General features: G+C 39.1%; 1 protein-coding gene across 1 annotated transcript; it reads left to right on the forward strand.

Moving 5' to 3' along the window:
* Nucleotides 1–224: 224 nt before the first annotated feature.
* TPCN2 (two pore segment channel 2) lies at nucleotides 225–24,539 on the forward strand. The gene is made up of 25 exons (XM_053981343.1): nucleotides 225–330; nucleotides 2,333–2,397; nucleotides 3,617–3,693; nucleotides 4,330–4,507; nucleotides 5,115–5,231; nucleotides 6,534–6,640; nucleotides 7,114–7,186; nucleotides 8,825–8,924; nucleotides 9,232–9,297; nucleotides 9,658–9,722; nucleotides 10,838–10,935; nucleotides 11,270–11,351; nucleotides 11,716–11,802; nucleotides 12,616–12,735; nucleotides 13,053–13,112; nucleotides 13,200–13,328; nucleotides 13,988–14,037; nucleotides 15,825–15,924; nucleotides 16,215–16,286; nucleotides 18,263–18,336; nucleotides 18,710–18,800; nucleotides 18,925–19,007; nucleotides 19,526–19,607; nucleotides 21,123–21,208; nucleotides 21,925–24,539. The coding sequence occupies exons 1-25, from the start codon at nucleotides 225–227 to the stop codon at nucleotides 22,001–22,003; spliced, it is 2,247 nt and encodes a 748-aa protein (XP_053837318.1). The 3' UTR covers nucleotides 22,004–24,539.
* Nucleotides 24,540–25,047: the final 508 nt, after the last annotated feature.

The raw sequence follows: 25,047 nt of genomic DNA on the forward strand, positions 1-25,047 counted from the left end.
GGGCGGGAAATGGCGCCCAGGGGGGCGAAGGCCGGGGCAGCGCCGCGTCCGGCGGGAGGAGCCCGGCGGGGCCGCAGATCCCGCTCTCCTTCGCAGCCGGTCACATGCGGCGGGCGGAGCCGTCCGGGGCGGGCCGAGCCCCGCTCCCGCCCCACCCCCGGTCCCCTCCCTCCCGGCCCGTCCTGCCCCATCGCAGCCCGGCGGCAGCGCGGTCGGTGGTGCCGATGGAGGCCGGCACTGAGGAGGAGCCGCTGCTGCCCCCGCGGCGCTGGCGGGCGGGCCGGGGGTTGTGGCGGGAGCGCGGCGGTGCCCGCTCGGCCGGCGAGGACGGTGAGTGCCCGGGGCGGGCGGTGCCCGGGGTGCTGGAGCGGGCGGAGCTCTCGCCTTTCCCGCAGAGCTGGGGCGCTCCCGGGAGCGGGAGGAGCGGGGGGGGGGGCAGGAAGCTCCCCGGGCTGCTGCGGGGCTCGGCGGGGCTCGGCCGCCCTGCCCCGGCTGCTCCCGGCAGCTCCGGCGGGGACGGCTCTGGGGGAGCCGCTAGCGCTGGGTTCAGGGGCGAGCCTTACACTGCTGCTACAGTCTCAGGCTTCTTTAGTTCCTTATGTAATTTTAGGGTTTTCCTCTAAAGTGCTGACAAGGTTTTCTCGAACCCGGTGGCTGTCGTAGGTCTGACATCTCAATTCCCCCAGGATGGAATCCTTTAGAGATCTCAGGTTCTCTCTTTTCGGGATATTGCATCACCTAAGGGAGTCTTCGCTTTTTGTTGCTCTTTCGTGCAGTTCCAGAAGTGCAGCGGGGTCTCGGATGGATTCTGTGTGCCCAAAGCGAGCAGTGCTTTAATCATCACTTGTGACTAAGTGTCACTTGCTGTGACTAAGAGTTGCAGAATAAGTTGGATATCCATGGTAGAATGCATGGATAAATTGCTATAGTAAACATTTTTGGCTAATTTCCCTGTTTTATTTTTATACTATGAACAGTCACTTAGATTCTGCCCTTCCAAAATCCTTGGCATCAACATTAGTGGCTTGCTGTGTGCTTCAAGTACCTAAAGCTTTTGCTGTCCTTGCAATCCTTTTAGCTAATGGTTCCTTTAAGCAACTTTTTTTTTTAAGCAACTAGTGTGAGATGTCATAAAAAAAAGAATGTCTTTACTGCGTGAACCTGGCTTGTCTCCTGTTTATGCTCAGATCTTTCTTGTGCCATGGTTCGTATCAGGATCACTAAAAACTGTGTTGCTGACACTCAGATAAAGGGTGACATTTAAAAACAGTTTGCAGTCTTTGTAGGAAATTGGTGCTGCTGAATCATGTGGAACATAAAATTGTCTGCGACTCTGATCAGTGGTGTTTTTGGCATTGCTTGGTGTGTGGAGGAGGGCACTGTGCTGCTGCTGGGATGGACTCTTTCCTGTTGTATCCCGGGTCGTGATTGCTGTCTCCTGGGTGGAGATGGTATGAAGTGCTCCTTGGGACTGTTCCCCTCTATGGGAAGGCTACACTAGCATATCTTTTTCATATCTGGAGTCCCCCTCAGTTTTTTATCTCCTTTTTTATTTTTCCTTCCTTATTTTGACCTTAACTACCCTTTTTTTCTCTTTTTGGCTTAATTGCCAGGTTAGTTCCTGAAAGGTCTTACTTCAAGTAAACACGAGTGGCTGCCCTTTATTTTTTATGTGTCTATCTTCACACAGACTTCTTAATTATGGGCTTTGAAAAGTGTCATAGTAACTAATTTAGTGGTATTTTATTTCAAATTGTGTTCTTTCACCCCTTGGTGTGTCTTGAGCTCTGATCTGTTTGGTATGGTAATAGTAACTCTCAGAATGAATTTAAAAAGCACTTAATTTAGTTCTCATATGACTGGAGATTCCTGTTGGTTTTGGAACAGGAATCTTGTTGGAGGAACAAGATCACTCTAGACCGCAGTATCTTTATTAAACAAAAACAAAAATTGCTATAATAGTAGTACCTGATTTTCCTGGCTTTGCTTGTCTGTACACTCTGTCAAAGAACAATTTGAATCTCAGTTATTTTGCCTGTTAGGACTTGTCTCTGTGTAGTTTTGCGATACTTCACTACAGTGTAATCTGGCTACTTAAACCTTTAACAAAACACAGAAAGGTGCATGATGTTTTTGATATTATTATTACTTATTTAATGTAATGCACAGTGCTGCTGAGAGTAGATGTGGCAGGAACTCTTTTCGTGTGTGTACAGTGCCCTTTGCGTGAGAATCATGATTGTGCGCCTTCTGTTAACTGATAAGGGGTTTTATCCAAAGTTTATTTATCCAAAATACAGCAAGTGATTTTTATTTATTTTTTACTTCATAGGTGCTGGAGCTGATAATGACCTTTATATAAACCAAGCCATAGTATTTATTGAAGATGCAATACAAGTAAGTAACAATTTTTTTGTTAGCTGTTATGCTTCCCATGCTGGATGTTTGTGACACACTCTACCAGTTTTTAAGTTCTTCTGTGTTCAGGCAACGTTTGTAAACCACCATCTCAATTCACAAAACAAAATCAGAATTCCAAATTCCTGTGGTATGCAAGTCTCAGTGAACTTCTGCCTAGGAGAAATATATTTTTCCCCACAAAGAAGTAATCTCTTTAAGGGTTTCAGAAGGCATGCTGTTTTGTGGAGTGATTTTCGTGGTGTTTTTTTTGTTTGTATATTTGTTTGGGTTGGTTTGATTGTGGGTGTTTTGCTAGTGACTAACCTACTGCTAAGAAAAACTATTTGAGCAAACCCTGTACTTTGCCTCTCAATCTGGCTACTTGCACATCTTAAGAGCTGGTAAAAGCTCAAGAGTTTAAGGCTGGCTTCAAGTGTGAAGCTGGAACTCTTCAGCTGAACTTGGTGCCTTTGGAAGTCTTGATTCCCTCTTTGTCTCTCCTTTACTGGCCATTACTGCAGGTTCCTAGATCCTGTGTTCTCCCAGGCAGAGGGAATGCTGAAGGGTAGTTCTTGAGCTCTCTTGCTGCATCTAGATGGCTTTTGGTTGGGAGGTTTCTGGGGGACAGATGTATTTAAGGTGTGGCCACCTTTCTGGAAGCATCCACTCAGCGGGGACAGAGTGACAACAGCCCAGGAGCTGTCACAGAGGAGGGACATATTTTGGGGATTCCTTAAGAATCACAGGCACTTCCTGATCTGGAAGCATATTTTATTCATAGATAAAGGTTGCAGTCTCTTCTATTCAGAATTAATTTGTTTGCATCTTATGACCTGTTGGAAGAGAAAGACAAAAGAAGATCCATGAGTGGAATGAATGTTGGAGAGGGGAGTTCAGTGGGTGGACCATTTTGGCGAGTACATAGAATAGTCAGCGAATTATTACAAATGCTGTTATTTGAAATGATGACAGTACTTGCTTGAGATGACTGGCACACAGTTTAAGTATCTGAGCAGCTCTGTGGTCTTGAGATAGCAGAACTTCTTTACAATCTTGCCCTTTTCATATATGTAGAGTACCTCTGTGGTCATGGGTGACCAGATACTTTAATAATTAATAATATGTACTAATTTGGTTAGCTTTGGTCACTTGATCTTTGCTTTTGAGACAGACTGAATGTAATGTTTGAATTAGCCTTTTTGCTTTCTGCCTTCAGTACCGATCTATAAATCACCGTGTGGACTCCAAATCCCTGTGGCTTTATCGATGGTACTATTCCAGGACTTGCCAGTGGTAAGAGCTTGGTTATTCTCTTTGCTTTTTTGTTTAGGAGTTAGTGTTCCTGAAAAACTACTCTTCCTCTTTCTTACTTGTTAGATAATTAGGTAATTGTGTTTTTACCTTTATAAGAACTTATCCTGGGAAGCAAGTAAGTTCTTACGACCACATGTGAACACGATAGATGTGGAAAGCAGAAAATTTTATGGAAGTATGATGACGTAGATGGGTCTTTGGAAACAGCCACAGGACTGTTGCATGAGTGGACTAATTAGCATGATTTAAAGCACTGTGCCTTTAGAGTTTTCAAAGTGTCTGTTTCTAAACATGTTGGATACCAGCAAGATTGTTTGCTGCTGTTAGTTTCAAAAGGACACCACCTCAGGTTATTTGGTGGTCAGCAGTTACATCTCCAGTGCAGGCAACAACATGCTAGTCAAGTGCTGCCTTGTGGTCTAACCCATTTGAGTGAAATATGGTATCATAAAGCTTGGTTTACTTCAAAGAAAATTGCTTTACTGTAAGTATTTTGTTATTATTTTGACTCATTTAGTGTCTGTTTTATGGGGTTTGTTTTGGGGTGGTGGTTTTTTGTACATTTTTTAAATGGTTTTGTTGGTTTTATTTTTGATTTAATCTCTGTCCAAACAGGATTTTGAGCTTAACCATTACTGTAATCTTGGCTTTGGCTTTCATTGAAGAGCCTTCCTCACTCACTGTTACGTCGGATGTGCGGTACCGCCTTCCCAGCTGGAATCCTCCCTGTGGCTTCACGGAGAGCATGGAGCTGCTCTGCTTCCTGGTGTTTGTGGTTGATGTGTCTGTGAAGGTGAGCATCTCCTTCATCTGGTACTGAATGAAGCAGGAGGTGTGTGGTAGAATTGTTTTTCAAATCTTGAGTTTGCAGGATAAAATTGCCTTTCTTTATCAGAGCCTCATTTCAGGAGAAATTAGCAAGTGTATATTTAAGACATTTATTCCATTTTTTTAAACCTAATTTTCCTAATTGAGTGAAATAAATTTTGCTGAGTGTGCAAGTATTTTGGCTTAGCTGCTTGTATTAGGCTATAAAATCAGGGTATATAATAAATATGTGTCAGTTCATTTACACAAAATAAAAGTTCTCAGAAACTGGCCTTTCTTTGGATACTTATTTCTGGAAAATCCCTTTTTTTGTTTATTAAGTGGAGAATTTTCTTGCATTCAAAGGATTTCTCTCATGTGGCCTTTGTGCACCTTTTACTTTTGCTGACCTTTATTTAGTTCTTGTAGAAAAAAATATCTCAACATATTTTTGTTTGGATTTTGGGGAGCTTTTTAAGAGCACTAATGTAAAATTGCAGATACTTGGAAAAAATTGGTGCTGACTTATTAGGGTATTGGATTTTATTATTAAAGTAAGTTATGATTATTCTTTTTTTTTTTTCCTTGTCCAGAGTTACTTAATTGGATGGAAAGAATTTTGGAAAAATAAATGGCTAATGGCATATATACTGACATTAATTGTTTCCCTTGCTGATTGGATTGTGTCACTGAGTTTTTTCTGCAAAGAGGTAAGAACAGCTTTACTTTGGTCTTTCATAGCTGGATAATTCGCTGAAGCACAGAAGAAGTTTGGTGTAATGTAGCTTAGCAAGGAATGTTGTTTGATTCTTAATGTAAATTTTGTGTTTGTTGGTAAAATTAAATAGCCCTCATTGCTTTAGTTTGCCAGCAGTTGAAGAGTGCAGGGAAAACTCATTGCCTGGCACCAATTTTGTTGTGCAATTGGAGAATTATATGCTTAACTTGACTGAATGGCAAAGCCTCTGTAGTAAAGTATAAGAAAAAGGTAATCAGGTAGTTTCACACCTGCTTTCCAACCTGAAGGTGTGCTGTGTTCAAAACAGTTGTGTCCTGAGAGGAGCATCAGGTTTGGAAATGGTTCTAGAAGTGCTATCCTTGATGTAATACTGCACTTTCCCAATTGGTTTTGTCTGCCACAGATTTACATTAAATTAGTTGTTGTGCATTTGCAATCCTTGTTAAGAAAACACTAACGTGGTAAAAATACTGGGAAGTGAGTGAGACACATGATCTTAAAATGCGAAATCTTTAGGTGTGATAGTGGAGAACAGGAGTCTCCCAACACAAAGCAGAAGGAGCAGTCAAACCGCTGGGATGGATGAACAAGAGCATTGAAATAAAGAAAGTGATTTTTATGGGTTTTTTTTTGCTGCTAAATGTGGCCCACAGAAGGCTGATCCTAAAATGCATGATGCTGAAACACTTGAAGTAGCAAATAAGTGACAGGAATAACTTGAAGGCTTGCAAATGTCTTGACTAAAAGAATCAAAAAGATTATTTACTGCAGTGTTGGGGGGAAAAAAAAAGCACTTACAGCTTGAGTCTTGTCAGAGACAGAAATTGCTAAGTAATTAGCAGGCCCTTTAGTTATAAAGCAGTCTGAAAATTGAAGTTAAGCACTTATTTTTAGAATATACATTTGTTTTTATGGAAAGTAGCTCTCTATTAATCCCTTTCTTGAAACGGAGCTTGGCAGAAAATACAAAATGCCATCTCTTGCAAGACTGTTACATCTACTGAGCAGTAAAGTTAGATTGTTTCCAATTAATGGCCTGATGAGACTATTGAAATGTCAATGTGTGTTTTTAAAGCAATCTCTCCTCATTTTAATGAGGTGTGGAATCTTTTTTGGTGTTTTATGAGCTCAGAAGAACAGAGCTCAGTTCTTTTTCTGTTCCACTGTTGGCTTAGTTGATGTGTGTATCCAGTGCTTTCTGACAAACTTGTGTTCAAAGTATTTGAGCTGCCAGTCTTGCAGGACTTAGTGTCTAATCTGTTGTTTTTTGCAGAGTGTGAGAATAAGAAGAATCCTTCGCCCGTTCTTTCTCCTCCAGAATTCTTCTATGATGAAGAAAACGTTAAAAAGTATCAACAGCACATTGCCTGAAATGATGAGGTGGGTTATAGCACAGAAAACATCCTTTCACAGGATGGCTGGTAGCAGGCAGGTTGTTATCCTTTGAGTTCTGGTGTGGGGCATCTGAGCAGCTTCCTCCTGGATCAGGTAGCGAAGTGTTCAGTGAGATCAGGTCACAGAGGGTCAAGATTGTGGTAACTTTTTGATTCCCCTTAGTCTGTACAGGATCTCTAGATTTTGACGTGACTGTGTGTGTGACATAGGTTTTTTAATGCTAGTTGAATGGGAGGTTTTGATTCTGCTTTTCTAAGCCCTTTTGTAAGGGAAGAACTGAGGCACATAAGTCTGATTTTTAGTTTGTATCAAAACTCACATCTCCTCCTGTAATCTCCATATAACTTCTTAAAAACACCCCTTGTTTTCTTTATATGGCATAATTTTACATTTTCAGCAGAGGATATTAAGAATAAGAAAGTTACTGTTAATACTTTGATATATTTGCTTTCCAACAGTGTTCTTCTACTACTGGCTGTTCACCTGTCTCTCTTCACCATGTTTGCCATGCTGCTCTTTGCTCGAACAAAGGTAATCAATTCTCTGGCTGTTTTGGTAGCTCTGGGTGCCTTTTTTCTGTGCTTGCACAGCTGCTTCTTGTCTAGTTTTATATTCAGACTAGTGAAACTTGTTTTCCCTGAAAAAGGTCATGTTGTCAGACGTGCTGAGATGAGTTTGAAGTCCATTTGGAGAGCTCTAACGTGTGTAGTATCATGTATGCAGGAGACTTCCTTATACATTTACCCAGTTTGATCCCTTGAGTTACTTTCTCTGCCTTTGTTGAAACCCTCTGTGCTGTTCTGTCTCCAAATCTCTTATCACTCTTTCATTTATATTATCGCTCATTTATTTTTTTTCTCTTCTCTATCTAGCTTTTTGCTAACTTTAGTTTCTTCTGTGTTTTCTCACCTTTCAATACTGGTATTCCTACCAGGCCATGCCCTGGTAGGTTTTTGCCTGTACTAGTTTTGGTTTCTGATCCCTTCGGGTTTTCCTCTCGTTTTTCTCTTCCTGCTTCTGAAAAGTAAAATTGAAATTTTGTGGTTAAAATAATTTTTGTGTTTTGGTAACCTTGATATGTTCCTTCTCTTCTAGACTTCCTGTATCTTAATTTATCACACTCAAATTATTTGGGGTTTTTTTCATTCTTACTTTTTAAGGCCTTCTGTAAATATATTGCTGTAAACACAGAAATTTCTTGCATACTTCTCCCAGTAATTTTGGTCTTGTCCTTAATCTCAGTTTTGCAGCTTCATTTCTGCTGTAATTTGCACTTGTGCCAGCTTCTAGTCTTCCTCATGATCTGCAAATTCCCTGAATTCCCATGATACAGAACCTTTGGAATTAGAAGCAGAGGCCTGTTTTCCCACTGTTAGTTGCCTTCTGGACCTTTGTATTATCTCTGTTTGTTGCATCTAATTTCAGCTATGAGCTTTCCCAGCAGATGTATATTTATAGCTTGTATATCTAAACCAATCACTTGTGTGTACATTGAGGCAAAAAATAACAAATTAGAGAGTGGACTTTGCTATTTTGGTGTGCTGCTCTGACATCCATACAAACTAATTTTATCTAACATGGCAAAATACTGCAGGCAAATTCTAAAAGTAGGTTTATTAATTAAATTCATGACTCTTTGCATTGTCTTGTGTATGTCCTCTAGGGTTACATATTCCAGTCTTTGCAGCAGATTCAAGAGCTGTTTGTCCTGTGCTGCCTGACTCATGTTTGTGTTGTTTGCACTCCGCATCTTTTTTTATCTGTCTCTTCTTGACCTCCAGAAGAAAAATATATGTGGAGGATTCAAGGATCCAAGATCAGCCTCCCAGTGTGTTTTTGATGAAGGTTCTGAGTCCCATACTGTCAGTTTGTGGCATGATTGTTCTTCCTGGGTCTGAGGTGCTAACAAGACATAACTTCATGTAGACCTTCCTGTTCTTGTGTTTTTTAATTGCTGTTAATAAGTGATGTGATTGCTCTGTATTCATGCACATTCTCTTAATTTTTATGTTTGGCTTCTGCTTTTTCCACAGGGTAGATTTGATTAAGATTTGATTTCTTGTGTGTAAGAAATTGATTGTTTGCTGATGTTAATTGTTAAAAAAAAAAATTTAAACTTTTTTCCCCCTTCCTGGTATTTCTCTTAACAATGAACACATCTTTGCCTAGGATAACCAGCAGGATAAGGAGTGGGTGGTGTATTTCCGGAACCTGCCGGATTCCCTGACGTCACTGCTGGTCCTGCTGACTACTGCAAATAATCCTGATGGTGAGCAGTCTTTCAGAAATAGCTCTTGTCTCTCTTTTTGAAGAACAACAGAGTAAGATTGCTCTGTTCAGACTACTGTAACCATTCTTTCAGCTGCTGGTTCTTAGTACAGCCAGAGGAAGGTTGTGTAAAGGTTTTTCATGCCTTTAGTAACTTGATTCTTACCTTTCTGTGGTGTAATTATGTATGCCACTCTAAAATCCAGCTGTATGAGAGCTTTTACCAATTACCAAAAGTTCATAGAGGTCTCTACTGTGCATCTGAAGCATTAAAATATTATTTCCTATTTTTGTTAAATTTGATACAGTGATGATACCTGCATATTCTAAGAATCGAGCATATTCAATCTTCTTCATTCTCTTCACTGTATTAGGTAAGTTACCTCTTGTCTTCAATGCACTTCAACTTTGATACTTGTGCATACCATCTACTGCGTTTTATTTTTCTGGGAAAGTTTAATCATGAATTTCTCACTTTTGTGATTCTTCCAGTTATTGCAAAGTGTCTGTGAGATCATTTTCATGGAAGGTACTTATGGTTTGGAATTTCTTGGTAACTTGTCACAGAGGAATGGATACATTACAGTATATTCAAACATTAAAAACATTTTGGAAATCAAACACAAGAAAATGAACCCTCTTTAAGTTTTACATTTGATTTACTGCGTACATTGAAACATCTTTGAGAAACAGATATTTTTCAGTAAATTTTACTGCCTCTTTTTCTCCAACAGGCAACTTGTTTTTGATGAATTTGCTCACAGCAATAATATACAACCAGTTTCGAGGGTATCTTCTGGTGAGTAAAGCAATCCTAATTTCTGTGTTCTGCCATAACCTTGAACCTTTGAAGAATTAAGTTTCATCTGTGTATTAAAGGAGCCCTCCCACTCTGGTTGCAGATATAGTTTTAAGGTACTAAATGTTCTTTGATGCAGATACTTTTCCCTTTATGTGGTGTTACAGCTTGATCCTCTCTGGTCACAAAATTACCTGCTTGCATATTTCCAAGTATGCTGTGGATTTGCAATTTTGAGTATTGTAGGGGAAAAAAAAGGCACTGTTGTATGACTGAACAAGGACAAGTGGCTGAATAACTTAAACTGTGTGAAGGAAATCTGCTGTTTATATAGCTGTTGTTGCAAATCATAGAATATTAAGGGATTGGAAGGGACCTTAGAGATCATTCATGGTCAGGGACACCTCCCACTAGACCAGGCCTTACCCAGACTGGTCCAGTAGCTTTTCTAGTAGAGTTCGAGAGAGAAGGTGAAATTTGTTGGATAATAAGCCCAAGGCACTATTACTCAGAATGAATGGCCCCCACCCTCTTGTGGCAGAGGAGTGTGTAAACAGACTGGATGCAGAAAGGATTTTTGGTAATCCTTTCTTCCTCCTCTGTTTCATCTCTTCTTTCTCAATTTTCCTCTTTCTTACATGATAGCATGACATAATCTGACTACTAATAAAGTAACTGAGTTTGAAAGTGATTACTGTAATTAAAAAAAAACATGAAAAAGCATAGCTCTGGATTTGTGCTTTTAGGCAAGAAGCTGGAGTAGGACAAGCTCTCTAACTCTTCTCTTTGCATGCTAGTATGAATTTCTGTGCATGCTTGAGCTTTGCTGTTGCCAGTGTCTCTGGAAGAGGCATATGCCTGTGCGCTCCAGAATTGAAAATAAACCATAACCTGCATGTTTACTTGAATTCCAGGGACTTGTTTTCTTACTTGCTTCCTTCCTCCTTGTACACAGAGTTCTTGGAAGGAGTGAGGCCTAGGGCACTCTCCTGTTCTGATCTCTAATCACAAATCTGGGATGTGTGCCCAAGGACCAGTATATTATTTAGCCATAGGACACAGTAGTGCCTGAAGTGTGAGTAAATTGTTTCCTCTGTGGTGTTTTTACTGCTCAGAAATCAGTTCAGTCCTCCCTCCTCAGGAGGCGGCTGGGAATCCGGGCTGCGTTTGAGGTGCTGTCTTCCCTGAAAGAGACTCCTGCTAGTGCTCAACAGTAAGTGAAGGATCTTGAAACAGTAGATTATCTAGGGGAAAAAAAAAAAAAAAAAAAAAAAAGTTTTGGTCATCTTGTTTTGTTTTAATATATTTACTGAGGTTCCATTCTTGAAAATGGCAGTTTGTTGTTCATCTCATTTATTTATTTTTTCTGTAACTGGATGTTCATAACACACTGTTTGTGACTCTTACAGGGTCTGTTTCCTTTTTTCCTACTTCTAATTTCATTTGCTTTTCAAAACAAGGAAGAGGCAGGAACACATTTGGAACAGCTCATTTTGCCATCTATGAAGTTATCTGTAGCAGGGCCCATTCTGTTTTCATTTAAATAGGTCCTGTGTCAGTGTTGGGGCCTTACTACAGGTGCTGCAGAAAGCTGAGATGGATTCTCGCTGCAAGCAAGCCATCATGAGAGTAAGAACTGTATTTTCTTAGCCTTTATGTTGGTGACTATCAATCCTGATTAGCAAATCCAGAGATCTGCTCTCTGTTGCAGCATTCCTTGGATCATAACAGAATAGTGGCAATACTACATGGGACTAAAATTTAAGTTAGTCAAAAGAGCTTGTGATCCCAGAGAGGGAAAATAGAAAATGCCAGACATGTCCTCCAGTCACTTGGCAGTGTTGTGTTAAAGCAGAGCAGTATTGAACCTTACTCAAACAGCTTGAATTACGTCTTTATTCCTAGATTTCCAAGGTAGTCTGAGGGGTTTTGGCAAACTTTGCAGATGTTCTTATTGTAGATGTTGATCTGAATGTTTCTCTTTCATGTGAAGTCACTCAAAATGTGCTCCTGTGACCAGCTGTCAGCTGCCCAATTCCAGAAACTCTTTGAAGAACTAGACAAAGATGCCATTAAGCAAGTATGTATGTGATCATAATTTATAAAGCATCAGAAGTTTTCTGGCCTTGTGCAAAAAGAAGTGAGAGTAATCTAGTATAAAGTGTATAAACAAACTTTGCAACATGTGAACACAAAAGTGTGATCACATGGCATTGATTTTTAAGTTTTTTGTGAGCAGCTTTTATAGCCACAGACAAAATTGCTCTGGGGACTTTTACAGCATTAGTTTGGGATTGCTAGGTGGTGTTAAATGTACAAAATACATCTTTGTTTATTCTATCAGCATTTGAAAGTGAGTTGTTCAGGCAAAATAGCTCAAAGTCTTTTTCCTCCAATCCCTGAATGACAAACAAAATGTGGATTCTCTCAGTGTTCAGATGAAAATGGGCAGAAAGCAGTTTTCTCCACTTGGAGAGAGAGAAAGAAAAAACAAAACACTAAATTATTTGAGGGTTAGGAAATGTTGTCTTCTATATTTGCATGTATCTAAGACTTCTGAATTAAATATTGGAAAATGGGGAAGGGATGTATACAAATAGTAGCTTGGTGTTTAGTTTATCTGCTTGGGGCATGGGAGAGAGGTTGGATTATCTTCCTTCTTTGCCATTCCCTTATGTTGTGCCATAATCAGAAATGGTCTCTTGCTGTTAAATAGCCACAGCTGGAAAACATTTTCTTGATGAAATGTCAAAATTAGCCTGTGGCCCTGAAGATTTGCTTTGAAACTGTCTGGGGTTTTTTTAATTGAAATGGGGTGTGTTTTTAAAATTATTGTATTATTTTAAAAATGCTTATGCTTTGTGACTCAGCAAATCCTTTGTGTTCTTTTCAGCACCCTCCCAGTCCAGAGTACCAATTCCATTTTATGCAGAAAATGCAGTTTGCCTTTGGCCATCCCTACTTTGGCTACTTGGGGAATGTGATAGCCCTGGCAAACATTATTTCTATTTGTGTAAGTAAAGGTTTTTTTGTTGTGGGGCAGTGGTTTTCTTTCTTTTTCTTTCTGTCATTATTTTTTTGGTTTTTCTCTGCTACAAAATTAATTTCTGCCTTTGTTCTTTAATTTTCTTTAAAGAACTGCTTTTTCTAGTAGTTGGGTTTTTGGCATGTTTTAGTCATGTGAAGTGTTAAGAGGGAATACTTGCAGTTAAAATGTATTTTGAGCTGCTTGAAAAGGTCTATGCAAAACATGAAAGACTGTTCTTGTGCTTAAAAATCTGTTTAATGTAGCAGTAAAACAGTAGATTGATAAAATATTTTTTGTTTAAGGTGGTTTTGGTGATGGATGCAGATAAGCAGCCGTCTGAAAGAGATGACTTCTTCCTGGGGGTAAGATGCAACAATATTACGTGCAGTTATTGCTGTTCCCTGAGATGCCAGGAATTCTAATGGTTGTTTTTCTTTTGGGGGGTGAAGGCTATCAACTGCTTCTTCATCCTGTACTATCTGCTGGAAATGTTGCTGAAAATTTTAGCAATGGGCTTGAAAAGATACTTGTCATACCCAAGCAATAGATTTGATGGACTTCTGACTGTAATTTTGCTGGTAAGTGCTTTGTTAGATTACACATTCTTAGATTTGTTGGCTAGGGATGTTAGAGAACTACAAAGCTGGTGGGATTGCTTTTTTTCAACACTGATCTTCTGAGCTGAGCAACATGAGCCAGTGTTGTGAGTTTCTGTGGCTGGAAAGTTTATATGGTGGCACATAGTTCTCTTAGGGTCTGTGTTCTGAAGATAGGCTTATATAAATCCATGGAAAAGGTGCTTTTCTGATAAGAAACCTTTTAAATTTTATTTGGAAAAAAATTCAGCTCCTGGAAAAATTACATGAGGCATTTTGTTTCATAGTTTAAAACCACTTTTCTCTTTAAATTTAAAAAAAATTGTTGGACTATTATAATAATTATCAGGTCAAAACCTGACACCCCTGTGGCAGATGAGGTCAAATTCATGGTTAATGGTATTCACTGTATATCCTTTTATGAGTTACTATTGGATGCTCTATGTACATTTGGTCAGTTTGGAGAATAACTAAGCAAATATGACAATTCAGAGCTTTAAAGTGAATTGAATTAGTGGCTTAAAGCTCTTGAAAATGTTTCTTGTCAAGAAGCTTACATAATGTCTGGAACACAGATTTATAAAGTAAAGTTTTGACTTTTTTGTTTTGGTTTTGTTTTGTTTTTTCTTTCTTAACTGAAGATTCTGGAGATTGCAACTTTTGCTGTGTATGGATTTCCTCACCCTGGCTGGTGAGTAACCTCTGTGACCTGCTGTCCTTTGCTCAGTGGCTGGGGTGGATCAGGGGACCACACACATTGTCATGTATACATATATTGTCATGATGCTGTGATTGTCAGCCCAGTCTTTAATTTACCAAATTTGGTAGAATTTCGCACCCTTGTAGTCACTAGAGGCCATGCAATATGGATAAGTGAAATAATTTTTTTTTCCTAGTGTTTTAGAGTTCTGTGTAGCTCTTCTGAGATGGATGCATTTGTTTAAATTTTAATCTGATTTAAAATAATATCTTGGCAGGTGTGTGCTTACCAGGGGTGTAGGAGTGGGAATTTGGTACTGCATAGACAACCTAATGTTTCAGTATCAGGTTGTCCATAAATCCAGTTATATGAACTCCCAAACAGCTGATGAAACCTCTTCAACCGTGTATGTAGATTGAAGGCTGAGGTTTTTCTCATGCTATAAAATGTAGTAAGAAAATTCCCATGGACTTAACACTTTTTGTTGGTATTGTAATAGCAAGCAGGGTTTTTTTTTATTTTCTTAAGTTCAAACAGCTTTTGGATAACTATCCTGATTTCTTTTTTGTTGTTAAAAACATAAAAATCATTGCTTAAGATTTGAAAACTGTCTCCACAAGAAGAGAGGAAAGCAAAGGAATTCTGGAAGATTTCCTGAATCTTCACAAGTGATACATAACACATTCTGTTACTTTGTGTCTTCATACAAGCTCACACTTAAGACACTGGCACTCCCTGATTTTTCAGGATATTTTTTTATGTTGCCGTCAAGAAGTTCTCTTAATTTACACTAGAATATCTGAAGAGAATTAAACAAGTCAGACCTTATGGTTTTAGAAGGGGTTATATTTGAATATTATTCCTATCACCTTGAAGTGATAGTTGCCAGAAGAGTAATTGCTACAGACTAATTTTGTTAATTATTGATGTTATCATTATGTTTGTGTTTAATTCTGCCCTTTAATTCTTAAATGTAGGCAATTGCTTGCTCTATCATCTTGGAGCACCAGTAATTCTTGTTAGGTCTTTGTGTCAGTCACTGCAAGCAGGTTACAACCCAGATGAGTCACTCTGAGTCCTGATGTGTGCTGCTGTCACCTCCACAGACCAAGCAACTGCCACCTTCACAGCAGGACAATGATGTTGCTGTTGTCTAGACTGTGCCTTCTGTGCAGTGTTATCTTAAATAATTTCTTTCATTATTGGGGATGAATATATTGGAGGTACAAATCACAATTTAGCATTAGTGTTACCAAGTCATTGGCAGCTTTAGATCCCCACCACCTATCCTCTTTTCCACCCAAGAAGCATTCAGCATGCTCATGTAAAAGCCAGAATTCAGGCCTGGGTTTTGAAGTTATGCCCATGTCCCATGGAATGTTAACACATAAGGAAGAAGGTTGACAAGACAGTCCTTTAACCTAGTGCTGTTTTCAAAGCCCTTCTTCAGCCAGGCATGCCCTGAAGGATTAATGCTCATCTTTGTGCTAGTTCCTGAAGTATCTCCCTCTAGCAGTCCTTCTGATGCACTTTGTTTTCTGAAAGGACCCTCTTTGGTGCCTCCTCCCCAGCAGAAGGCACAAACGTGCACTTCAAAGAGCTCTCTGTACATATTTAAGAGCCCAGGCTAAAGGGATTCCTTCCTTCAGTTATTAGTTTACTATAGCTTAGATTCCTGCTAAGTAAATCCATGTATTTACCTGTAGCCCAGTAGATTTAACTGTATTGTTCTGTCATGGGCTGTTCCTCTGATTTGTGACTTTTTCCGCCCTTCGTAGGAGGCCTGAGTTCATGGGCTTGTTGTCCCTGTGGGATATGGTGCGGCTGGTGAACATGTTAATTGTCTTCAGGTTCCTGCGGATTATCCCCAACATGAAGGTGATTGCTCTTCCCTCCACAACTTGTGTTTCTTTGTTGGTCAAGCTATAAATTTTGTTAGAGCCTTTCAGGGTAGGTTGCAATTCTCTTGCACATGAGTGGAATAGCTCAGCTCTAACTGTCCTGACTTTTGCACAGCCCCTCACAGAATCACTTACTCTTGCCTGCTCCCTCACCAGAGAAAACCAGCTCAAATTCTCTTGATGTGATTCTTTGTCCTTGTAGTAAAAATTTGATATGGATCGGAAAGGTGATGAATGTCATTGGTACAAAATTCTGCTCTGTTTTAGTTCATGGCTTTGGTTGTTACTACGCTGCTGGATCTGGTGAAAAACTTAAGAGCCTTTGCAGGAATCCTTGTGGTAAGTAAGATGCAAGATTGTAATTTCCTTTGTTATAGTCTAATAAGTGTATGTCACCAACGAAGTTAACAGAGTTAAGGTTCTTGTACAGTCACCATGAGAAGTAACATTTCACCTTAACCTGCCAGTTCTTCTCCAGGGCCTGTCTTGGAAAGATGCAATAAACTGCTGGTTTGTGATGGCCAGCACACAGTGGCAGTGCCTCCTTTAGGAGGAGTATCTTTAAAAGATTAATTAAAACTTCCTTTGAGTGTCTGCCTCAGCTTGGGTAGTGTGGATTCAAATTAAAAATTAATCCATGCTAAAAGTAGACCAGTTTCCCTTACCCTGTTTTCCATATGTGAAATTAAATAGCAAAACAAATATAAAATTGTTTTTGGCTGAGAAGGTCTTGAGATGGCATGTTTGGACATGATTTTTTAAGAACCTCTGCCATCCTGTTTTAGGTGTGCCTGTGTAGAACATAGACTCAACAAATGCGATTAAAGGGTGGATCACTATGTATGATGTCCATTACATAAATTCTCCCAACTCTTGAGTTTCTGGCTTTGCAACCAAGTCTTCCTGGTAGGGCAAAGAAGTGCCTGGGTAGGTTTGGTTTTGCTGTTGTTCTTGAGTTTTTGTAGGGTACCTTAATTTGAATGGTTAAAGATCAATGATTTGTTGTTCTAGTCTATATACCTAGTGTGCAATTTACCCAGAATGTCTATTTTTGTCATTAATAATCTCTGCTTTTATCTGTAGAGGATAGGCCTTAAATTGGCTTGTGTTGCACTTCGAAATAAAGATATTGGTTGGGAAAAATCTAAGGTGCTAAAAATCTTGTTGTGCTGTACAAGTCACACTTCTGAGACAAGTCTGCCACAGTGTTTGCCTCTTCCATTAATTCAATTTGCTTTTACCTGAGATTACATGGAACCTCTCACTGAGCTTCTGCTGTAGTAAAATCTCCATGCCAACTGATGCAAAATATATTTCCTAATGTTAGCCTGGAACACATATGCAGATAAAATAATGTAACTGATTAGTTAATTTCTCAGGTAGTGAGTGTTTTAAATATATCTTTTTTCAAAGAATAAAATTAATTTTATTGCCAAGCCAGATACCCCGTCTTCTGGCAGGCTGTGAAATGTCAGCTTCAGCTTACTCCAGTGATGTTTAAAATTTGTAGGCCAGGGCAGCTCTTTTCTATTCCTTCCAGGTTTCCCATTCTCGGGTTTGTTTTGTAGCAAAATACAAAAAACCCCAAAAACAAACAAACAAACAAAAAAACCTCACACCAGACTTTTTGTTTGAAGACTCAGCTTGCTTCAAGCTTTCCTGGGATAAATGGCTCCTTCTCAGAGAAGCAAAGCAAAACTGTGGGTTATTTCTAAAACAATCTTTTTAGGATAAAAATTGCAATATCACCTAGGCAACTGCTAAAGACTGAAAAGTGTCTTTTTAAAAAGAAGTTTGCCTTTCTAACAATTAGAAGACAGAAGTTCCCAAATCCTTTGTGTTATTCAAAACTTTATTTTTAGACTAATTAGCATTTTTAAGGAAGTTGCTGATGGAATATAAAATAATGACATAGTTTTGTCTTTAGTAAGGTAAGCTTACTAAAAGTTTATTTTCATTGACTCTAGCAGAAAACTCCTCAGATATTTGGGTTGTTCTTTGTAAATACTGGTACTGAGCTTTGGTTTTAAGTTGCTATTCTGCTATTTTTATAGTTAAATATCAGCATTCTGCAACAGAGAAGTAAAATAGATGGTAAAATTATTTAATGCATTTTAATAACTGAAAATTAGGTAGAATATTAAAAAGTAAGAGCCAGCAGTTGAGAAGTATTTTCACTTTAAAAGCTTCAGGCACTGTTCTTGATGCAATTACCTCAACTGTGGTACTAATATAAATTCTGTGTTAATTGCATTTTGCCTTCTTATTTTGTGACAGAAATATTCAAAGCTAATAGTTGGTTGTGTTCCTTCCAGGTGGTTTTCTATGCATTTGCTATAACTGGCATAATGCTATTTAAGGGTGCTGTTGTTCCCTTGGGAAATACCAGGTAAGATTCTAAACTTCACTGCTCAGAAAGAATCTGTTTTTCAAAAGCATTTGCACCTTTTTACCTCTGAGCTGTTTGTGGTTGGTTTTGTTGGTTTTTTTTTTCCTTTCATTCTTGGAGCCACCCTACTTTTACTGTTAAATCACACAGCTTCGTTATCTGTTACTCCTGTTTCTTCTTGCTGCATTGAAATTGCAGGAATGCTTGTCTGTAGCTTGGAATTTTACCCTGCTTTATCTGAAATATGTTTTTGAACTGTTTCACTTGTTTTCTGCCTGTATGAGATAATCTAACTTTCTACAAGGGGCTCAGAAGAATTCTAAAGCAAAGTTTACAGGGAGCTGTGCTCACATCAGCCTGTAATCTCTTGCAGTGCTGTCAACACCACACATGACAATGGCACTCTGCAGTGTGGGACCTATGAACAGCTGGAATATTGGCCCAACAACTTTGATGACTTTGCTGTGAGTCTGATCATGGATTAAATCCCTCCTTCTTCCCCTCTCTCACCACAGATCTAAACCTCATTTTCTGAGGTTTAGATCTGTGGTACAGCCACTTAAATGCTGTTCTGCTCCTGTTATTTAGGCAGCAGTGGTGACCCTCTGGGATGTGATGGTGGTGAACAACTGGCAAGTCTTTTTGGATGCATTTTCAAGATATTCAAGTCCGTAAGTACTCGAATATCTGTAGTAATACTGAAGAAGTCCCATATAAATCCAGCTTATAATGTACTTGAGCAAGAAGTATACACATAGCACAGTTCCTACCATCTGCTTAGAACGGTGCTGCTTACCTTTCTTTTGGACCAATTCCAATATATAGGAAATAAATCTAATGCTTCTGTATTTTCTATGTGGATGAACAATTCTTTCTTGACTTAAAACCTTGGACATATCTTTCATTTGTATTTACTGACTTCATGGGGAATGTTTGAATGAACTGGATAGCGCCTAGGTTGAGATGTTCCAGTGACCCTTGGTTAGTTAACCCAGGGAGTGAGTCTGTTCAGCTAACTTAATGAAAAGTAAACATTTTTTATTTTTAATTTTTTTTATTCTGGCCCCCTTTTCCATTAAGAAAGTAGTAGTATTATATTTCAATAAAAAAAAGTGATTTCATGGTGCTCTGCTCAGGCTGAGGTTATTTATTGCCTCCTTTATGTATTGTCTGTTCATATGATCTGCAGGTGGGCAAAGATATATTTTGTAGCCTGGTGGTTGATCTCCTCTGTCATCTGGGTTAATCTCTTCGTGGCTTTACTTCTGGAGGTAAGGAAGTGTGTTTATTTGGTGTGAGATCCTGAAAATGGGTTCTAATTTGTGCAGAAAATGAAAAGAACCCAGAAAACTTTATGTTGGGTTTGTGTGTGTGTTTACTTTACCTTTCTTGCTGCCCTATGTCCGAGGAGCTGAGGAATTGTTTTCTTTTTCCTAGAGAATTGTATGTTTTGTTTGCAATTTTGTCACAAAACTGGTTGTGTCTCATTGGGTATGTACAATTTCATTGTAACACTCTCCTTATTATAAAGATGAGATATACTTAAAGTATTATAAAATTGCTTGTCTCTTATACATTACCATTTCAATTCAGCATTAGTTATTCAAGCTTCAGGCTTTTTTGCATTTTAATTTGTCAGCAAATGAAGTGAGCAATTTAAATTTAAGATTTTTATTTTATTTGGTTCTCCTGTGTTTCTTCCCACCCCAATTTGAATTACCACCATTGTTCAGTGCTACTCTAGAGAATTGAATTTTACGTATTTTCTAGAGATAATATTCTAGAGTTTTTCAGAGAAACTGTGGGAGTGCAGTTGCCTGAGCAATGCCATGAAGAATGTGTGGTTCTGCTAGTTACTCATGGCATTCCTGGCATACTCATGCTCATTCCTGCAAATCCAAATTTCTAATGGAGAAGGGAATGCTAATCATAACCACCTCCTCCAGGTTCACCATTGTAGACTTCTTCTGTAGATAGTGGAGGGAACTGAGAGCCTGTAGAGGGCACTTCACCCCATCTCAAACCATGTGAAAGTTTCTTTTGGAGGTGTTCTTGACATTGCTGAGTGTACTGAGAATTAAAATTTACTACAGTAGGAAGAGGGGCAAACTTTTGGTCTAGAACATCTTCTACCTGCTTGTTTCTGCAGGGCTGTGGCCAAATGTTGCTGTCAGAGCCAAGATGCAGCATTCCATAGCAGGAGAGCAGGATGACGCTATTTTTCTATTTTTCTCTTTTTTTTTTTTTTTTTTTTTTTTTTTTTGGGTGGTTTTTTTGGTCTTTTTTTTTTTTTTTTTTTTTTTTTTTTTTTTTTTTTTTTTTTTTTTTGACTGAGCTGTGTGCATACTCCCTAGATATTCAGCTGTCAGAGTTATACAAAATGGGTAAGGGAACATGGCAAAACCTGGATTAGCAGTATGTTTATATGTTGTTGGGTTTTTAAAGATTAAGAAATTCAAATCAGGTGAAATCTTCTGGGTAGTTCACATGGTTGTCTTGGGGAGGCAGTCCTAGCTAGGAGCTGAAGCAGGGCTGTCTTCTGCTCTGCTCTTCTGTCAGTTTGTGATGAGAAAGTTATTTCATTGCTGAACAAAGGCCTGAGTAAAGTAGTGACCTGCAGCAAGTAAATAAGCTGATGCCTAAATGAATCAGTTTTCTCAGTGTAAAATCAAACCTCACTGCCCCCCCCCAAACCTTATCTCCAAACATAGTGATCAGATATAACCTCTTTTCTGGTGCTATCAGAAGAAGCCTTTATATCTTTTGCTGTTCCTTTTACATTTCAGAACTTTATTCACAAGTGGGACCGTCGCTGCCAGCGAGAGTCTCTTTCAGATATTGAATACCAGAGGACAGTTGAACTCATGTTCAGGTGAGTTGGGCTGGACTTGATAATCAATGTAGGGTTTTTTTCTTTATCTGTTTTAAAGAATGTGTGCTGGCTGCAAGGTGTCTTCTGTTTCCTCCCTCTGAAGCAAACTGTTTCATCTGTTAGTTGGAGAAATACAGCAAGTGCTTTAGTTAGGCCTGCTTTAAGCTGACTTGGTAGCCTAAACTTTATATACTTTGTGCTCATGGTAGGATGGGAGACGAGGTGCTGGGGGTGAGGGGAACAACTGCAGAGGGAGGAAAAAACAAGGGAAAGAAGAAAAGGGAAGATGAGGGAAGTGATGCATGTTCTTGGCTTATTATGAAATTGTGGGTGGTGAGTTAATACTTGATGGTCGTGCATTAGTGGAGCTTGTGGTGCATGTTGGATACTCAATAGTAGCATTGGGAGCATGTTCTCATTTGGGAGTTTTGTTCAGGAAAACAAATCCACTGACCTTCAGTTGTATTGTACTGTGTGCAGGAAATTGCTTCCCTGCTTCTTATGGGAAAACAGCTGCTGGTTTCCATGACACATCTGTAGAGGATGGATCACTTGCAACTAGATGCATCTTTAGGGAGCATCAGCTTATTGTAATTTTAATTCCTTGTTTCATTCCTGAAACAAGCACACGTTTAATCTCTGTATGAGCATTGCAAAAACAAATGCTGGGAAGCTCCCTTTGGCTGCCCCTAACAACTCATGCTTTTTCTTTGTAGAGATGTTTTGGAAGAACCTACAGAGGAGGAGTTGATGGAAAAACTGCACCAGCACCCACACCTGCACTTATGTAGGTGACTGGTGGGAAGGACTGATTTATTTAGACCTCTGTTTTCTTGAGGTTGTCAGCTGGAAGAAACTGAATGGATTTTCTGTGAGATGCTGTTAGGAGAGGGACTTGTAGGACACTACGTGAGGTTTTGCTTGGGAATTCTCTGAAGAAAGGTTTTTTTATTTTGGGTTCATATCTTTTTTTGAAAAAGATTTGAATCCTGCTAACTTGATTTTAAGTTGCAATTTTAGGAGTATTGCAGCTGTTATTTTTATAGGGTGTTGATATCAGTTTTATTTACTTTTTTTAATAGGGAAAGTCTCTTTAAAATGACAGTGCACTTTAAAACATGAACTTTATAACCACTAAGCCTACTACTTTTTTCATCACAAGAAGATGAAGCTGCCTTTTTTGGCAGGCGAGTGTGGCAAGGGCTGTGCCCTGCAATTCATGAATGGATTAGGCAGGACCAGAACAAAATCCTTAATCTTCTTGTACTGAGAGCTGTATCGCTGTTTTTATTGTAATGTGACACCAGCATATCTTAGCAAATTTTCAGGAGTTAATCATGTTGGAGCACAATCAATTCCAGCTTAGTAACAGGGACTGCCTGCTTTGCACATCCTCTGTTTTTCTTTGCTTTCCATGGGGATATTCATGTTAGCTGTGCCATTCAGGTCACTGAGAGCAGTTAGAGCCTGGACTGGAGCAATTGCACTCATGGTTTTCAATGTGGTAAAACTAAGCTCTCTTTCAGAGACAATATTCTCATGTTGCTCTTTACTGAACCTCTTCCTTTTACTTTCTTCCAAGTCCTGTTCTACACTGTGTTGTATTCCATGAAAAAGCTAAGGGGAATCAGCTTTGGCTGGAATGTTGTACCATGATCACTGGAGTCGCCCACTCAAAGGGGGAAGGGGGAAAAATGTTGAATGGGATAAATAGGATAATCAAAGTGCTTAACAGTTGAAATTTTAATTTGAACCTGTGGGAATTGAAGGTGCTCAACCAGTATTGCAGGATCACATTATTTTATGGCTTAATAACCACATGCTGTGTACCACTAACTTTCACCAGGGTAAAACTTTTTGGGTAAATAAGTTTCTCAACAAATCCAAAGTGGAGGATTCACAGTAAGCTGTGTCCACATGCTTTTTTGTTATCCCTTAGTGTTCCTCTAAAAAGGGATTTGTGCTTGAATCTCTTGCCACATAACTAGTAAACTGCTATGAAGAATAGAGTCTACCACAAATACTGTTTTTATATGTAAAAATGAAACTGCCCTTATGGGCAATGCCTTCTCATTGAGACACTTTTCACCAAAATAGACATTATTGTGGTCATCTCTGTATTGACAAAAGCTTGGGGGAGGTAATTAGCTACTATTTATAAGCCTTGATTCTTTTTCTAGTTAAAAAATGTTTTACAGAAGTGCCAAGCAGTCATCCTCTGCACCTTTCCTTATCTTTTTTCATCATTTGCCATTTTTCTCTGTCCTGCATGAAAGAGAGCAAAATATCCAGGATGATGGTGCTGATTTTTTTTTTTTTTTGAGGTCAAAACCATATTTTTGCCTTGTTGTCTCGCTGCTCAGAAATTACTTAATGATCCTTGTCTGTTTCTTTACCTTTCTGCTTGTATTTCCTTTGTGCTGTGGAGCAAAATATATTGTAGCTTTCATATGTGTAGGACAAATGTGAGCTGAGTTCTGAGCTACTCCTGCAGTTTTTCTTTGCTGCTGTAATCCTGCCTCTTAAGCCATGCCCTTGTCTGTGTGCAGTCTCTTGTCTCTGTTCCAGATTAAGGCACCCAGTAACTCACTTGCACTCTTTCAGTGGCATCATCATGCTTATTTTCAGTCATGCATTTAAACCACTCAACATGGCAAGCTGATAAAGGCATCAGCACATGGTTTTCCTAGTTTTGAGTTTGTTCTGTTCAGTATGGCTTCATGTCAGGATGGTCCCATTCCTTCTAGCGTGATGTATAGTCACTGCCACCAATGTATTGGGACTTATTACACAGTAGTTAAACACTCTTATTTTACCTTTTTATTGAAAAAAACATTATTTTTGTTTTCCACTTTTCTGAATACTTGAAGTAGCTTTGCCTTGCCAAAAAGAAAGTGTCCGGTTCTTATCAGCCTACAGGTTTATTATTTTTCCTGGCCTCTTAAGGTTCTATGGGGTTTTGTGGTTGATTTTTTTTTGTTTGTTTTTTTTTGCCATTACATTGCAACATCACACTACAATCTACCAAAGCAACACAAATCGGTGTGGGATTACCATTAACATCACAACTGTCTCCATTATGCCACCTTTACATCTGGACAAATGTGGAGAATGCGTTCTGAAGGGAATAGGCTGTCTTGCTCTTGTTTCACACTTGTGTAATTGACTGAAAGTGTAACTAGAATTTAATACAAAATTGTGCTACCTAATGTCACTTCAACTGGAAGATGTAAATGACCACAAATCTTATGCAATAAATCATGGAAATTAATGTATGTCATTAGGTAAAATTTGAGGTTTGCATTATTAAAAAAAGTTTTTTCTTCTTAAACCATGAAAATAATTGGGGTGTTGAAATTATTCTTGTGGTTTGTTTTTGCCTTTCTCTTGCTACTGATTTCTGCAGTGCTGGACATTTATGTTCCCATCGTTTTTGCCTCTTAAAGGCTGGGCCCATGGAGGAGGTTATGTGCAAGTGGGATATAAGTGCTTGGTTTCAAAATGCAGACCTAAAGGACACTGCTGTGTTATTTTCCAATTCTGGAGGCACATAGCATCCTCTGTAGGTACTTGGCACACCCAGTTTTAAGGTGAAACCTCATTGGAACAGAGCGTTGATGGTTTTGAGCAGGTTGATTTTCATTTGCATTTCCATTTCTACACACCAGGTATTCCTTCTTCTCTCTTTTCCTCAAGAGACTGGTGGAAAAGCATTCTCATAGCATTTCAGCTGGGGCAGATTGCGCATGTAATTTAGCAGAGTCCATGGTATTCTTTGGTGGCATGTTCTGGTTTAGAAGATGGTGGGGTTTTATTAAGGACAGAACAAAATCTGTTCT

This window comes from Vidua macroura, chromosome 6 (assembly GCF_024509145.1).
Source record: "Vidua macroura isolate BioBank_ID:100142 chromosome 6, ASM2450914v1, whole genome shotgun sequence".
NCBI lineage: Eukaryota > Metazoa > Chordata > Aves > Passeriformes > Viduidae > Vidua > Vidua macroura.

Excerpts from the sequence above, each read along its gene's own strand:
- TPCN2 (XM_053981343.1), top strand. The coding sequence starts at position 225 with ATGGAGGCCGGCACTGAGGAGGAGCCGCTGCTGCCCCCGCGGCGCTGG. Across the intron at positions 2,398-3,616 it reads TTATTGAAGATGCAATACAA|TACCGATCTATAAATCACCG; the intron begins GTAAGTAACAAT and ends TTCTGCCTTCAG. Across the intron at positions 18,337-18,709 it reads GTTCCCTTGGGAAATACCAG|TGCTGTCAACACCACACATG; the intron begins GTAAGATTCTAA and ends AATCTCTTGCAG.